At 53.9% G+C, this 15,531-nt stretch overlaps 2 protein-coding genes across 9 annotated transcripts; both read right to left on the bottom strand.

Moving 5' to 3' along the window:
- Positions 1 to 1,115: 1,115 nt before the first annotated feature.
- ADPRS (ADP-ribosylserine hydrolase) lies at positions 1,116 to 6,743 on the bottom strand. Of its 5 annotated transcripts, none has more exons than XM_067725487.1 (7): positions 6,490 to 6,739; positions 3,716 to 3,812; positions 3,222 to 3,429; positions 2,937 to 3,121; positions 2,520 to 2,620; positions 2,094 to 2,237; positions 1,512 to 1,946 (listed from the first exon to the last, which is right to left on the bottom strand). In XM_067725487.1, the coding sequence occupies exons 1-7, from the start codon at positions 6,701 to 6,703 to the stop codon at positions 1,654 to 1,656; spliced, it is 1,242 nt and encodes a 413-aa protein (XP_067581588.1). In that variant the 5' UTR covers positions 6,704 to 6,739; the 3' UTR covers positions 1,512 to 1,653. The 5 variants fall into 5 exon arrangements, with proteins under 5 accessions (XP_067581591.1, XP_067581588.1, XP_067581589.1 ...); XM_067725488.1 differs by having other exon boundaries at positions 2,124 to 2,237; XM_067725489.1 differs by lacking the exon at positions 2,937 to 3,121 and having other exon boundaries at positions 2,094 to 2,347; positions 6,490 to 6,743.
- A 303-nt stretch (positions 6,744 to 7,046) lies between these two features.
- Positions 7,047 to 11,689, bottom strand: TEKT2 (tektin 2). Of its 4 annotated transcripts, none has more exons than XM_067725485.1 (10): positions 10,986 to 11,689; positions 10,009 to 10,317; positions 9,800 to 9,925; positions 9,417 to 9,622; positions 8,756 to 8,899; positions 8,566 to 8,680; positions 8,279 to 8,386; positions 8,010 to 8,153; positions 7,770 to 7,849; positions 7,047 to 7,602 (listed from the first exon to the last, which is right to left on the bottom strand). In XM_067725485.1, the coding sequence occupies exons 2-10, from the start codon at positions 10,162 to 10,164 to the stop codon at positions 7,389 to 7,391; spliced, it is 1,293 nt and encodes a 430-aa protein (XP_067581586.1). In that variant the 5' UTR covers positions 10,165 to 10,317; positions 10,986 to 11,689; the 3' UTR covers positions 7,047 to 7,388. The 4 variants fall into 4 exon arrangements, with proteins under 4 accessions (XP_067581586.1, XP_067581585.1, XP_067581584.1 ...); XM_067725484.1 differs by having other exon boundaries at positions 10,009 to 10,220; XM_067725483.1 differs by having other exon boundaries at positions 7,048 to 7,602; positions 10,009 to 10,217; positions 10,986 to 11,688.
- Positions 11,690 to 15,531: the final 3,842 nt, after the last annotated feature.

Raw genomic sequence — 15,531 nt, 5'->3', positions numbered from 1 at the left:
GGATTTCATGAAGCACCCAGGGAGCTCTCTGGGGCTCTTGCTCTGCACCCTCTCGAGGAGCGTGCATTCCTCCCAGCCAGGGGTTCTGTCACCACCGCATCAGAAATGCTTGATTCTCTGAAGCTGCCGAGGCTCTGCACCAAGTAAATGCCAAGAGGCATTTTAAGAAAGCAAAGTGAGGCAGTGGCTGGAGCTAGGGGAGACGGATCAAGCTTCCCTGGAACATTCCTGCAAGCTCTCAAGGGTAGTGGAGCATGACAGCTGGCTCAGGATCCCAAGGGTCAAGTTTCAACATCTGATACAAATTATGAATGAAATCAGGAATCTTTGCTCCTGTGGGCGGGGCTAGTGCAAGGCCCAACGCTGAAGGCAGGGCCAGGGGAGCTGTCCTGGGAGAAAGCACTGCCCCATAACTTGCCGTACTCTGGGAATCTGGACAGCAGACCTGAGACCAACCTGTGCCCTGAAAAATCCTGTGGTTTTCCCCAGCCTGGAAGAACCCCATCTTGGCTGAAAGCAGGCCTGTCCGACAGTCCTGAAACCTCAGGCTAGCTGCAGAGCTGGGCATGCGTCTCTCTCCACCGAGGCTGGAATATCCCTCAAGTTTGAGGGGAGGTGTCTCCTCCATTTCGATTTTCCTTTCTTCAGAATGGATGGTGTGCAGAACTTCCCAGCAGGCCAAGGCCTTTGACTGAGGCCCAAGATGCAGAATGAGGCCCGGCCTTCACCTGAGGCGATGTGCCCCCCTCACACAAAGGTCAGCGGTCCCGTGATAACACGGTCCCCTCGGCATCGTCCTACAGCGTTCTGGTTCCTGGCTGGGCCTGGGTTCTATCTGGGGAGCAACCTATGAAGCCAGGCTCTGAGAGCAGGAAAATCTGGCTTGTTCCTGCCCACTGCCTGGGCCGCTGTGAGGGATCTCCACCAGGACAAAGCACCAGACCATGCCTGCTCTGCTTTTCGTGGCTGAACAGCTGGAGGAATATGCCTCCACAGGCCAGCAGCTTGGGTCCCTGGCTCCTCGGAGAGTGAGGCCCAGACAGAGAGGCACAGGCACAGAAGGGCGAGGGGGGAAGAATCCGCTCAGGGCAGAGGAGAAACACAGGAAACAGTGGTGGGATTTAAAGAACTGTTTATTGCTCTGTAACTTCGTCGGGAAGCTGTTAACAAGACCCATGACAGCCAAGGGCCAGGTGTGCATCTAGATCAGCTAGATTCACGTGTCCACCTCCTGATCCATATAAACTTGGCGCCTGGGGCCCTGTGCAGTCAAAGGCAGGCATCCTGGCAAACTGGTTAAATCCCAACAAGGAGAAACGATGCCGCAGATCATTTCCACCTCCCCAAATCCCATGTCCTAGATAATAAAGGAAAACACCACAAGTACTGCTCCAAAATAAAACCGGCCCCGGTCCCTTATGTCTGACTGAGGAGCCAGGAGCACCGAGGCTCTGCAGAAGCCAGGAACCCAGCACCAGAAGGCACCCGTCCCTCCCTCACTGTTCAGTGACCTCCCCAGAGGAGTCCCCAGCCCCAAGGGTGCACTCCGGCCACACCGCAGGAAGGCCGAGGCAGGGAGCCAAGCCTAAGGGAGCCCAGGGTTTCCAGTCCGAGCTGTAGTTGGTCCTGCTGGGTATGGCGGAGCTGTGGCCCTCACAGATTCTTCTGGAAGACCCGGTGCAGGCTCTGGGCCAGGACGTCAGTCTCCTCATAGCCCTCACAGCTTTGCTGCCAGCTCTCTGGCACCTGTTCCATGCCATAGTAGGCGCCAGCAATGGCCCCGGCCATGGTGGCAATGGTGTCTGTGTCCCCACCAAGTGAGATGGAATAGATGAGAGTCCTCTGGAGGCTGTTGAAGGCAGAGGGGATCTCGGGGTCGGGCTCCATGCAGCGCAGGAAGCAGTAGATGGCGGTGGGCACAGATTCAAAGGCAGCAATGCCATTCCCTGCGGGGAAGCCAGATTATGGGAACTTGAGCCGCCCCCCTTCCCGAGCCCCACATGTCCCCAGGCTTCCTGCCACCTGCCACAAGTCAACACTCTCAGCTTCAAGCTGGGCTGCGATTAAGAGCACAGGCTCTGGAGTTAGGCTACCTGGGTTCAAATCCCGGCTCGCCGACCTACTGGCTGTGTGATTCCTGTATCCTGGGTTCAGCTCCTCGTGTAGAGAGTGAATAAAGTTAGGAATTCTCGCAGGGCTGGTGCAAGGGTCAAATGACATCCTAGAGGTGAAGCATTCTGCATAGTGCCCAGAACACAGTAAAGTACTATCACCATTAGCTGTAAAAAACCAGCGGCCGGCTGCCATCTCTGGGATGTTTATCTTTAAGGCTGAGGGTACTGTTGCCCTAGAACAAGAAGGAGCTGTGCTCGCAGCCTGCCAAAGACCCTACGGAACGTGGCTCTGCTGTCTCAGCAACCCTGGCAAAGGTGTGACGGCAGCAGGCGTGACTCCAGGCACCCCTCCCACTCCTGAGCCCAAGACTGACCCTGAAGGATGACGGGTGGGGGACTACCCACCTAGCTCGGACACCACCTCCTCTCTGGTCACTGAGTCCTGCTCTAGAAGCTCCCCAATCTTCTTCAGTCGGCTGGAGTACGGACGCTCCTCCATGCCCAACCTGTGGGTTGGGGGCGAGATTTCAGGGAGGTCGGAGCCAGCAGGGTGGAGAAGGCAGGAGGGGGAAGGGCTGCATGGGAGGGCGAGGCAGGGACGTGGGCATCTGACACTTAAGCACGGGTGTCAGGGCAAGAAGTGGGAAGGGCGAGCCACCCGGTTTGTTCTCTGGGACCCGGAGAGCCCTGAGGCACAGCCAACGCAAAGGGCTTCTTCCCACCCCTCCTTAGGGCCTGCAATTAAAGGAAGGTCTCAGCTTGAGGCAGGGCCACCCCACCAGCATGCACATGCACAGACGCGCCTCCAGCCCGCATACTCACTCCCGGGCATCTGACACAGACTGGGCATCACTCTCCAGCTCCTCCATGTGGCCCAGGAGTTGTTCAAGGAAGTGCTCACTGGACGACTCACCCTGCAAAGCCAGGTGCACAGCCAGGGCCTGCAGGATGGCACCGTTGTAACCCAGGGAGGAGGCGTGTGTCAGCTGGGCCGAGAGCCGGGCAAACTAGGGCAAAGATGAGGGAGGCAAAGACCTGCTGTCACAGCACCCAAGCTGCAGAGGAGGGAGGGACGAGAGTGTCCAGAAGCCAGCCAGCCCTAACTACCTTCTGCACATCCTGGACACTGCTATAGGCCAGGGAGATGCCGGCCACCCGCATGGCGCCCCCGTTGCCGTAGGAGCCTTTGCCATTAAACTGGGCCCGGGCAGGCTCGAAGACATCACGGCACTTGGGGCTCAGGAGCTTCCTGAAGACGGTGATCACTCCAGCACCATAACCCCGGTCAGGGTCCTTCTTGTACTCCTGAGCAAACCTAGGGGAGAGAAGGGGACAGCGTAGTGATCTAAGAGATGCCTGCCAGGGCTGGGAGAGAAGAAACCTGGCTGGTTTGGGAAAAGAGGAATCCTTGGGCCCTCAGGAGCCTGTGCCAGCGGTGCTGTCACTTCTAGCTTGGGAAGCTGCAGCTGCCCTAGGGAGAGTGTCCTGCAGCGGGGTGTGCGGGGAGGGTGTCCCGGCATGCACAGATGTCACTGCTCTGGTCAAGGGGTGCAATAACTCTGCCCACCTGGTTTGCTTCACCCCAGGACCACTGCCCTCACCTGTGCGCCATGTCCATCTCGTCGAAGGCCTCCTTGGCCAGCAGGGACTGCACCAGCGCCCTGGCCATGGCTGTGTCGTCTGTGTAGCACAGTGCTTCTGCAGGGACAGGGCGGGGGGCGGAGATCGAGCTGCAGGGCTCGAGGGTGGCGGCTTTGGCCTCCCGCTCACTCCTTTTATCTACTACTTCCAGAAGGCCTCAAGTCAGCCTCTCACTCCCATCCAGTTTCCAGGGCTCTGAGTCAGTCACATGCCCTGCTGATTTCTGGAGGAAAACCTTCCACCCCTTCTGGCTGCATCTCCAGTCTTAATGGACCTGCTTTGGGCCTCTCAAATCTCCTGCATATTCCCCACTCTCCAGCCCAACCTATATGTGCAGCCAGAAAGAGTAGAATATCACTTTCCTCATCTCACTCTCCTGCTCGAATGGCTGGCTGCTGCCTTCAGGATGAGGTCCAAACTCACTGCCTTGGCCATCTGAAGCCCGCCCTTCCTCACCCATCTTATATCCCACTGCTCCAATCCACATCCTCAGAACCAATCCTGGAGCCTGGGTCAAGTCCTTCCCACCTGGGGCTGCTCCCCCGCCCTCCTCTGGCCCTGTCTCCTTCCTCTGGGTGCCCGAGTCTACTGCTCTGGCACTTGTAACACACACCATTGGTTACGTGGTAGCTTCTCAAATAGGCTATAAGCCAGCTAGGGCCAAGGACTTGGTTTTATCTGAAGAAGAGACAGTTACAGAGAACTAAGCATACTCCCTAGTGAGCCCCTTCTTATTCCTCACATCTGCCTTCTGCCCTTGCCCCCCATCCCTGCCCTGCTCTGTGTATCCCAAGTCCCAACCCTGCCTTCTCCTCCCCTTTCACTCTCAGGAGCCTCCACACCCTACTTCACCAGGAAGAGAGGCTCACAGGCACCTACTCACAGCCACACTCTCCAGTCTGTCCTCAGAGGGACTGGTCCCTCTTGAAGTGCCCCCCAAGCCCAGTTCCCCAGGGACCTTGCCCTTCCTTTGTCTCAACTCCTCCCTCTGTAATGCAGCAGCACCTGGTCTCCCTCTGATCGGTCCCTGCACCCTGCTTTCCCCCAGGGAATCACTTCTCTCCCACTCCCAGTCCAGATGATAGGGGTGGGAGCCAATGCCACCTCCAGCCCAGCCAAACAGCACCCCATTCCCTGTTTCAGTGATGGACGGGTGACATAAGCCAGACCACTGAGACTCCATCAGAGACCTCTGCTGGTGCCACTGCGAAGAGAAACTTCCTCTGCTGGAGATGCTGAGCTGGGAACTGCTGAGGGCCACCCCGTGGGAAGGGTCTGTTACAGTGAAGCCCACCCAGAAGAACGCAGATCTGAATAAGGAGAGGAACTGAGTCTTGAGGAGATGGCTTGGTTTAGCTCTGCTTAAAGCCAGACCTGCCCTGGACTTCTCAGTGATGCCAGCCAATGCATTCTTTTTGCTCAGGCCATTTTGAGTTGGGTTTTCTGCCACTTGCACCCAAAGGGTCCTAAAATCTCAAACTAAAATGTCTTCCCCTCATCTTAACATCAAACCAAAAATGAAATTATGAACTGTCCCCCCCATCCTGTCTTCACCTCAGCCACAGCTCATCTCTCTCCTTCCCTTCATACCAAACATACTCTATTTTCTCCTTTTCCATTTCCTCCTAAACCCACTGAAATCTAACTTCCAAGGTTCAACCTTCTACTGAAGATGCTTTTCTAAGTCTAGACTTCCCCCCACTTAACCTCTCTGTAGCCTCACACCAGTAACCAGTGTCTTCATCTTGAAATTTTTTTTTTTTTTTTTGCTGTACGCGGGCCTCTCACTGTTGTGGCCTCCCGCCGCGGAGCACACGCGCAGGCTCATGGGCCATGGCTCACGGGCCCAGCCGCTCCGCGGCATGTGGGATCTTCCCGGACCGGGGCACGAACCCGTGTACCCTGCATCGGCAGGCGGACTCTCAACCACTGCGCCACCAGGGAAGCCCTGAAATTCTTTTCTTGAGTTTTGTTGTTACCCATCTCCCCTCTGCTTCTCCTCCTATAAACTGTTTCCTTCTCTAGCTCCTTTTCCTCCTCCAGGGTTCCGGGTGTGGCCCCTTTTTCTTACTATTCTACATGCTCTCCAAGAAGAATCATCCTCAGCCGTGATACTGCGCTGAGATCTGGGTGATGAGTTGACTGCACAGGGAGGGAGAGGCAGAGGGGAGAGAGCTTTACAGGCAAAGGGATAGCAGTACATGCAAAGGCCTGAGCTAGAGGAGGCACGAAGTGAGAGGAAGTGCAGCGCAGACAGCAAGGCCAAGGGTGGTATAAGGTGAAACTGGAGACGCAGGCGAGGGCCGGCCACGTAGGGAACATTAAGGAGTTTGGCTATGTCCTAAGGGTAATGGAAAATTACTGCAGAGATTCATGAGGGGAGGCCGCGATAAGATCTGCTTTCAGAAGTGCCCTCCAGCTGCGTGGAGATGGACTGGTGGCCAACTGACTCGGGAGACCCGGGTAAAACGCGTAAAATGGGTAAAATCGGCAGGGACTTAAGTATTGGACTAGGCGCAATCTAGGCGTGGCTTGCACGGCTGGGAGGTCTGTGTAGCCAAGCCCCGGGCTGGTGCACGTTCGGGGCGAGACGTGCGAAGACGGGGCTCGGATTTGGACACGCTGAATCCAAGGTGCCCGCGGGTCGTGCAGAGCGGGCCCCTCCGGCCGCTGTCCCCTCCCCGCCTGAGTCCCTCGCAGCTCCCCGGTGCCCAGTGCGCCCGGCCCCGCCCACCTGTCTGCGCGCTCCCCGGCGAGCCGGGGTCCGGCTCCAGGTCCTGGACCCGACGCAAGACTGACGTCAGGTCGACGGTGTCGCGCGCCTCGTACACGGCGCCCACGCAGTCCCCGAGCAGCGCGCCCGCCAGGCAGCCGCGGAAGCGGGAGAGGGAGCGAGCCGCCCCAGCCCCTCCGCAGCCCGCCGCCGTCATCACCGCAGCCGCCGCCATCCGCCCGTACCAGCCGCCACTTCCGGTGCGGCCCGCGCGCACCCCACCGCGCGGCTTTCCCCGGCCCCACAGCGCCACCCGGCGGCCCGGAGTCGCAGCTGCCCCGCAGGTGACAAGGGGCGGTCCCGCAGACCTCGTTTCGATTGGGCCCGGCCTCTGTATTTAGCCCGCGTTTCCCCGACCTGTAAACGGCGTCACAGCCGGGCGGGACGGCCACTAAAGGGTCCCCGAGGGCTGCGCACTGAGCCAGACCTTCGGGCCACTGCCCCCACGGTCGGCCAGCCGTGCCACAGCAGCCCCAGCTCGGGTCATTCAGTCCTGGGCGGCCACCCCCAAGCCCTCCCCCTGTCACCCTAGCCCCCTCTGGGCCTCCCCTAGGCGTCAAGAGGGCACGCAAGGGTCCAGCTGGGACAGAGCTGGTTAGAGATCACGGCGCTGGAGCCCAGGGTGCTGGCCTAGCCCAGAGAAGGGCATGGGATTGGGAACATGGAGCTTGAGGGATGATGTTACCATCTTTGCTCCTCCGTGCACAGGACAGCCAAGAGCCCTCTCCCCACTGGCTACATGCAGGGGTAGCAAAGAACCGTCTGGACTGAGAACCCCCGACCTTTATTAGATTCGTTCTCTCCACTGCCCTCCCTCTTTCATTTTCCACCAGCCTTCCCCTCCTCCCTCAGCCCCCTCGCTAGGTTAGCTCCAGCGGGCAGGTTTGGAGTGGACTCAGGGTGCGGTTTGTGGTGCGGGTGAAGGTGTCCACCTCCGGCACAAACTTCTCAGCCGGCATGGTCAGCTTCCGCCGGGTGTCCATGCACTTGGTGTCCAAGAGCATGGAGTTGGCCTTGCAGGCGATGTCAGCCTGCAGCCGGGCCAGATGCTGGTACAGGGCGTCCAGAGCATCCCTGGGGAGGAGGGATTAACAGCCCACCACCGCCGGTGTGAGGCTGGGAGGTCAGGGCTGAGCTCACCAGCCTTGAGTCAGGAAGACAGCAGGGAAGCTGGCAGGCAGCAAGGGACCCCAATGGTGGGAGGTGTCTCCCCGCCCGTCCTGCCCACTCCCCAAACCTACTGTGCCTGCGCCAGCTTCTGCTTCAGGGCAGCAGTGGTTGCCTCTAACTGGTAAACCTCCTCAGTGAGGCCGTACTGTGCCTGGAGGCAGAGGGGCAGGTTGGGAGTCCAGGTCAGCCACACTGTCCTTCTGCCACGGGTCTGGGGGCTGCCCTGCGCCAGCACCCCTGCTTCACCAGGGAGTGAGTCATCCTGAGGAACCTTAGCCAGGGGCCCATGCCCCACTGGGGTGCCCTCGTACCTGGTCCCTGCAGAGTTCCACGTTGGGCCGGTAGGTCCTGGTCTCTAGCCGGGTGTGGCATAGCTTCAGGTTCTGTAACTTTCTGCGCAGATCCTCCTCCAGATGCCGGATGTCCTCCTGCAGCTCGGCAATCTCCTCCAAGGTCTGCAGGGACAGAGTGACTGGTCTCCACCTGGTGCACCCAGTCCGGGGCTTCCTGGCAGGGCCTCAGGCTCCTCATCCCACAGCGGGAAGTCCAGGCCCCAGGAGACCAAACGGAGAAGGCTCACATTCTTCTCTTGCCACTTGAGCTCACTGTACACTTTCTCCATCTCCCACAGCCGCTTCCTGAAGGCAAATTCCGCTGCAACCCTCTGGGCTTCCAGTTCGTTGTTGGTCTGAGGACAGAAAGTAGGCAGGGCAAGGGGAGGGTATGAGCTCTGGCCAGCTGAGGATGTCGCTCAGGTGAGGGGTGGGATGCCACATGGCTGACAGGGAACAGAAGACAAGCGCTTGAGTGCATGCTGGGGCCATCTCTTAGTCATGGAGGATCGGGGTAGGGGGAGTGGTCAGTCACCTTGGCAATAGTTAGGGCGATGGCCTCCCTCAGCTCTATGGACTCTTTCATCTCAGCCTCTGCTCGGTTCTTGTTGAACTGACTGTAGTCATCCCACTGCTGGAGTGTGGTGGAGCTGCAGGTGGCAGGAAATAATCAGAATATGGCCTCTGCGGGGAGGAAGAGAGACTGAATGAAACGCCCTTCTTACCCACTGGGGACACGTGTGGGATTAATCTTCAGAGAGATGTTCGGGGACTTGAGGTTGAGAGAGAAGCAGCCTCTGTCAACGTCCACTGCCTCCATTTTGCCCCGATGGTCAGAGTTGAGCTGCTGTCGGACTTCCTGCAGGAGGCTGGGGACAGAACAGACTGGATCAGGAGCCATACCTCCAAGGCCCTGGAACGCAGCGCCCATGGTACTGAAGGGACAAGGAGGGATGGGAAAGCTGAGGTGACAGTGGAGCTGCTGCTGCAGCTGAGACAAATATAGGCACAGCTGGATGAGCTCCCCACAGACAAAACTATGGCACCAAGTGCTTGCACACACCCACAGGGCACACTCCAGTAGCCACACTCATAAGGCTCACACTCCCAGAAAGTCGGCGTGGTGGCACATGGGCTTCATCTCTCATGCTTCCAATAAATTGATAATGGCTGCCTAGAGCAGGTTCATGAGAAGTATTCTGAGACCACGTCCAGGTGGTGCAAAAAGTACTACGATCAGTGGGTGAGTGGTTTCTGCCATGGGCACGGCGGGGGCAGAAGGCGGCCTGAGAGCCAGTGACTTGTAACCCACGATACACACGTTCTACATTTAAAACACAGCCTTCAAAGGCGGGTGAACGTGCGAATGACACATCTCTCTCTTACCAGAGCTTCTCAAAGGCCTGGCTGATCTTCTGTTGCAAGGCCTCCTTGGTGGCTTCAATGACCTCTACCTCTTTGTGCAGCTCTTCCTCCACGGGGTCCTTCACCACATCAATGTCACGCCGACTCTCCCGCAGGGTCAGGCACTCAATGGCCACATCCAGAGGCAGGTTCTTGGCCTGCAGGTTTTGTTCTGCTGACTCTTTCATCTAGAAAAGAGAGGGCACAGGAGGCTGGTGGGGCCATCCGCTGGGAAGCAGCTCTCATCCCCACTTAGGCCAAGTGACTCAGATGGACATGCCACCAAATACCCTGACCCGGAAGAGGGGAGGGAGAGGGAGGTCCTTGCAGGCAGGGTTTCCTGGCACCCTGCCCTGGCTCCCTGCCTGTGTCAGGGCGTCGATCTCGGCATCTAAATCCGTCAGACACTTGTCCAGCGTCTCCTTCCACCGGTTGACAGAATCAATCCTCTCTGCCAGTCGAGTCCTATTGTCATGTTCGTCCCAAATGGTCTGGAAGAGACAGAGCCAGATAAAGAGGTTATCGGGAGTTGGGGGCTATCCCTTTCCCACCCAACTGGGCTCCGGCCCCCAACCTTGTTGTTGGTTTCATTGCAGAGGACCCGGGCCTCCTGGCGGATCTGGTGTGAGGCATCTCGCTGCCGCTCAGCGTTAGTGGACAACAGGCAGCTGTTGGTGTGCCAGTCCGGCAACTGGAAACGTGGACTGGGCTTGACACTCAGGGTGGCCATGGTGCAGGAGCCGAAGGCTCAGGGACCCCAGGCCTGTTCCAAGACACCCACCTCTGCTGGAGGGAGCAAACAAGGCTGCAGGAGACCACTGAGGAAAGCCTCCAAAGGATGTGCTCCTGTCCGTTTCGCTCCAAGCCCCTTCCTGCTGGAAGCCTGCTTGGAAACAGCACTCCCTACACTCAACTTCGTGTGAGGCATTAACTAAGTTTCCTCCCACCCATGCATCCACAGACACAAACTGCTGGATCCTACAGGTCCTGGAGCAGGTGAAAGGGGATAATGGGGCTCCTCAGTGTGTGTGCGTGCGCGTGTGTGTGTGTGCATGTGCGTGTGCGTGTGTGTGTGTAGTGCCAAGTGCTCGGCGGGGCTGGCGGAAGGGGGGGGGCAGGTAGCAGGAAAAGTAGCCCTTAATCCAGTTTCCACCACTACTTCCAGTAACCAAGTCCTGTGCAACTTTCTTTGCTTTCCCTGCCCCAGCTTTGGGCTAGGGCCCTGCGGGATCTAAGAGAAGGAGCCCTATCTCCATCCAGAGAGGACCGGCTTGTTTCGAAGGGGCTTCGAATTGGCCCTAGGGAATTGGTGGTGGGGGGCTGGTCCCCTCCCCACCTGGGTCATATTCCCTCCCTCTGCCCTCTGCTGGAGGAGGAGGAGCGGGTGTGTGAGGGGCCCCAGCGGGAGGAGCTGCGGTTTGTCTAGTTCCAGCCCAATCCCTCCCTTCCCCTCCTAGGATAATCATCTTCAGTTTAAATTAATACCCCGGCGCAGAGAAAGGAGCGGGAGCCGGTGAGCACCTCCCCACCCCTGTCCCCTCCTCCTCTCACCTTCCCAGCGCGCACTTCCGCCTCCCTTCGCCGGCTCCTCTGTTAAGCGCCCCCGGTTGCTAGGCACCCCTCTTCCGCGCGCGGGTCATCACAGCCCGCGTTCAGCTTGGTCACCGCCGGGCGGCGCGGCGGTGGCGGCGGCGTTGGGGCCCAGAGGCCTTCCGGGTAGGAAAGGGCCGGCGGCGGGGCTGGTGCAGCAAGAGGATGGGGAGGAGGAGGGCATCAGGATATCGCGTTCACTTCATTCACAAGTTAAAAATCTTTACTTTGATAAAGGTTACGCATCGACATGGCAAAAAAAAAAAAAAAAAAAAAAAGGTGCCGTACATAGCCAGAGTAATCTCCCAGTCAGGCTCACTCTCCAGCAGGTATCCTTCCCAGAACTTAACATTATTTACACACATTCTACTGATTCTGTCTTTCCCAATAATTTCATCATCTGCTTGACGGCATAGAAGGAATGATCATCGTAATTGGAGAGGGCACGTCCCTGGGAGAGGTAACAGGTATTAGAAGTAATGCTCAGTATCCAACCATTTCTCTAAAAAGGAGAAGGAAAAAAAAATCCAATCGTGCTAGTACCGTTCTAGACATTGGAAGATGTTGACAGGTAATGTACATAACTAATAGGTGAGGTAGGCATTACCCCCATTTTTGCCAGTAACTGAAGAGACTGGTAAGGATGGAAACCCAGATGCATCTGGTCCCCAGGTCTACCTTCTCTCAGTTACGACTCCGCACTGCCTCTAGTGGTGGCGCTGGACAGCAAGAGGAAGGCAGGGATGCTATCCCCAGCTTGCCCGCCTGCTCCTCTCTGAGGGCTGTGCAGAAAAATCCTAGGAGAGGGATGCTATGACCACCATCGTCTTACAGGCGAGGAAACTGAGGCACAGAGAAGTGAGGAACGTGCCCAGGGTCACAAAACTAAGTGGTAGAGCTTGGATCCAAACTCAGGCAGTCTGCTCCAGAGGCTAAGTTCTGGTTTGATGGATGGAGGGTAAGAGAGGAGTCCAAGAAGAGTCTTCAGTTTTAAAACCTCAGTGATTGGTGGGATGGGGTCACAGTGGGAAGAGAGGCAGAGAACCCAGGGCTTGGCAGGCAAGGGGATGATGAGGTTGGCTTTTGAGTAGTTTGAGGTGATTGTGGTGGATCTAGGTATTGCTGTCCAGGAGGCAGTTAGAAATGTGAGTCTGGAACTCTGCAGAAAGACTGAGACTGGAACATTTCCAAGACTTCCTTGATCACAGAATTTTGTTTTTTCACAGAATATTTTCTAAACTCTAATACATGGCTCATAAACCAGACATGCATGGGAATTTGTGATATAGCTCTTTTACTAGGATTAAAGAAGACAGACAAATAAAAGGTCCTAGACAAATTAATTGCTGGGAGAAATGATAAGATTTTGGCATAGATATTTGGAAACTTAACAAAAAGAAGTAAACAAATATGGAAGAATGGTGGTGGCTTTGGCGTGTATCTCTGACCATGGTGGTGGTTTTGGTGTTCATGACTCCCGAGACTCCTGCACATCCTGGACAAAGGAAGAAGATATTAGCAGAAAAGGTCGGACAGCTGATGGACTGGACTCAGAAAAACAGAGTGATAAGAATGAATGATGCCATGTTCAATCGTTTTGTATTAGAAAAACCAAGAAACTATTCTGTTATTGTGATGTTTACTACTCTCCAGAAGTTTAGATCATGTGTAACATGCAAACTTGCTCTTCAAGAATTTCAGATCTTGGGCTTCCCTGGTGGCGCAGTGGTTGAGAGTCCGCCTGCCGATGCAGGGGACACGGGTTCATGCCCCGGTCCGGGAAGATCCCACATGCCGCGGAACGGCTGGGCCCGTGAGCCATGATCGCTGAGCCTGTGCGTCCGGAGCCTGTGCTCCGCAGCGGGAGAGGTCACAACAGTGAGAGGCCCGCGTACCGCAAAAAAAAAAAAAAAAAAAAAAGAATTTCAGATCTTGGCAGATTCCTGGCAATTCTCCAGTGCATTCAGTAACAAGGTATTTTTTGCTATGGTGGATTTTGATGAAAGCCCCGAGGTCTCTGAAATGCTCCAGGTGATGTCTGTTCCGAATGTCCTCCACTTTTCTGCTAAAAGTAAATTTACAGCCGATGACATTTATAATTTCAAAGAGAGGGGTATCATAGCACAGCAAATGTTCACATGGGTAGCCGAGAGAAATGAGAGATGGATGGTCAATGTCAGAACCAGGAAGCCTATAAATTATTACTATTCCTATCTTTGGCTCTCATCGGTGGACTTGTGTATGTATTGAAATGGAATAGGAAATTTAGTTTTAACAAAAACTTATGGGCAGTTTTAGCTGTGTTTTGATGTCATCTGGTCCAATGTGGACTCATATACGAGGAGCCCCATTTGCTCAAAGCAATACACAGGACAGACACATTATATTCATGAAGTGCATTACTTTCAGTTTGTAGCAGAAATGTATATCATTTCTCTGTTTCATGTATGCATTACCCTGGGAATGTTGCTCTTAGATACAGCTGCCACCTCTCCTATGATCATTATAAATAGGAAGATAATGTCCATGACTTGTTTGTGTCTAGTTGTAATATTCTTCAGTTGGCTGCTTTCTCTCTTCAGATTTAAAGAACATAACTATCCATTCCACATTCTCGTGGATTAAAAAGGATCCTAGAGATGTAGACAAGGAAGCAAGAAATTTTTTTAAAATGTGAAAATAAAAACATGAAAACAGCAGAATATGAACTCGTAACTTTTTTAATTGATTAAGACTTAGCCAAAGGAGACATGAGGTGTCCTGGCAATAACAAGCTATTTTCTCTCAAAATCTGTGAAGTGTTATGTTATGTATCTTCTCTGTTCTTCTCAATTTTCTCCTCCCAGTAAATGTCATAGATTACCTTACTTAGTGAATTCCAATAATTAAAATCCTCAGAGTGTACACCTTTTACTGAATTAGGAGTGTTTAAAGGTACTTTAGTTAATATTTGGTCAGCTGATCTTATTCTAATATGAAAAATATCTTGATAAGGTATCCATCCCCACATCTAGCTACTGAAGTTAAAACTGTATTGCCTTTTTTGGAGGTGTATATTTGCACAGCTTACTTCGTGTGTTGTTCCCTGAAGACTTATCTTTCTTTAGCGTGCACTTCCAACGTCTAGAGGCAGATACAGTACTACGTGGTGCTCCATCTCCCAAGTCTTTTCTACTGAAATACGCTATTGTGCTTCCTGATGGTTGTAGATATTACGGACTAATTAAATACTGGATTGTTTCTCCACAATCGTTAACGACTTTTTATCCGGAAAGGTTTCAGGTAAATTATCTTTCTTTATTTCTCTTCCAAGAGGGCAATTTCTAACAAAATAGTAGTTCCTATTTTGGTGTTGATGTGAGGTTGTTTTCAATTAAATTTAAATCTAAGGGAAAAATATAAAGACAATTCAGAGGATGAATGATGATTTTATTCACCCTTTTCTGTTTAGAAGCATGCTAAAATGTCAGGTTATTTCCAATATGCAGAAATGTAAAACTGAATGTCTTAAAAGCTGTTCTATTTTGGCCTTTCTACCTTCTTAAGTGGAGAAACAAAGTACAAATTTGGAGATTCTACCCCCCGCCGCCCCCTTACCTTCATTCTGTCGTATGTAGATAACCAAAGTTAAGTTCCAAATAGCTTATTAATGTGCTTGGCAAATGACAGCAAAGTTGTATTCTACTATTAAATTGAACTCTGGTCTTCCCTCTGGAAATTGCAATTTTAGAAAAGTGAGAACTGTGATTGTGAAAATGTTTTTCAAGCAACAGTAATTTAGTGTCACATCAGAAGATTTCTGCTTTAAATTGGGACTGGCTTTGGCTACTTACAACCAAGTGACCCACCTTCGAGGTACAGTGGAAGATCTTGATGTTTTTTAATTTTTATTTTATTTATTTATTTAATTTGTTTATTATTTTTGGCTGCATTGGGTCTTCATTGCTGCCCGTGGGCTTTCTCCAGTTGCAGCGAGAGGGGGCTACTCTTCCTTGTGGTGCGCGGGCTTCTCACTGCAGTGGCTTCTCTTGTTGTGGAGCATGGGCTCTAGGCGCGCGGGCTTCAGTAGCTGTGGCTCACGGGCTCAGTAGTTGTGGCTCGCGGGCTCTAGAGTGCAGGCTCAGTAGCTGTGGTGCACGGGCTTAGTTGCTCACGGCATGTGGGATCTTCCCGGACCAGGGCTCGAACCCGTGTCCCCTGCACTGGCAGGCAGATTCCTAACCACTGTGCAACCAGGGAAGCCCCGAAGCTCAGGTTCTTGATGTCTCATCGCAGAAAGAATTCAGTGAGAGACAAAGTGATAGGTAAGAAGTGGATTTATTTAGAGAGAAACACTCCACAGAGTGTGGGGCATCTCAGAAGGTGAGAAAGGCCGATCTTGATGTTTTTGTATGAGTTGTTTGCCAAGGGATTTGGGTATAGTTGCTCTAGTAAATTGCACTTTTTTAAAAACAGAGTGAGTGGAAATAGTTTCTCTCTCTAACTTAGGCATTTTTGTTTGTTTGTA

The sequence above is a fragment of the Pseudorca crassidens genome, chromosome 2 (genome assembly GCF_039906515.1).
Source record: "Pseudorca crassidens isolate mPseCra1 chromosome 2, mPseCra1.hap1, whole genome shotgun sequence".
NCBI lineage: Eukaryota > Metazoa > Chordata > Mammalia > Artiodactyla > Delphinidae > Pseudorca > Pseudorca crassidens.
Note: the sequence above shows the minus strand (reverse complement) of the source record. Positions and strands in the feature narration are given on the sequence as shown.

Excerpts from the sequence above, each read along its gene's own strand:
- ADPRS (XM_067725487.1), bottom strand. The coding sequence starts at position 6,703 with ATGGCGGCGGCTGCGGTGATGACGGCGGCGGGCTGCGGAGGGGCTGGG. Across the intron at positions 3,122-3,221 it reads GTGTCCAGGATGTGCAGAAG|TTTGCCCGGCTCTCGGCCCA; the intron begins GTAGTTAGGGCT and ends TCTTTGCCCTAG. Across the intron at positions 2,621-2,936 it reads TCTGTGTCAGATGCCCGGGA|GTTGGGCATGGAGGAGCGTC; the intron begins GTGAGTATGCGG and ends CCCAACCCACAG.
- TEKT2 (XM_067725485.1), bottom strand. The coding sequence starts at position 10,164 with ATGGCCACCCTGAGTGTCAAGCCCAGTCCACGTTTCCAGTTGCCGGAC. Across the intron at positions 9,623-9,799 it reads AGATCGACGCCCTGACACAG|ATGAAAGAGTCAGCAGAACA; the intron begins GCAGGGAGCCAG and ends TCTCTTTTCTAG. Across the intron at positions 7,603-7,769 it reads CAGAAGCTGGCGCAGGCACA|GGATGCTCTGGACGCCCTGT; the intron begins GTAGGTTTGGGG and ends CCTCCTCCCCAG.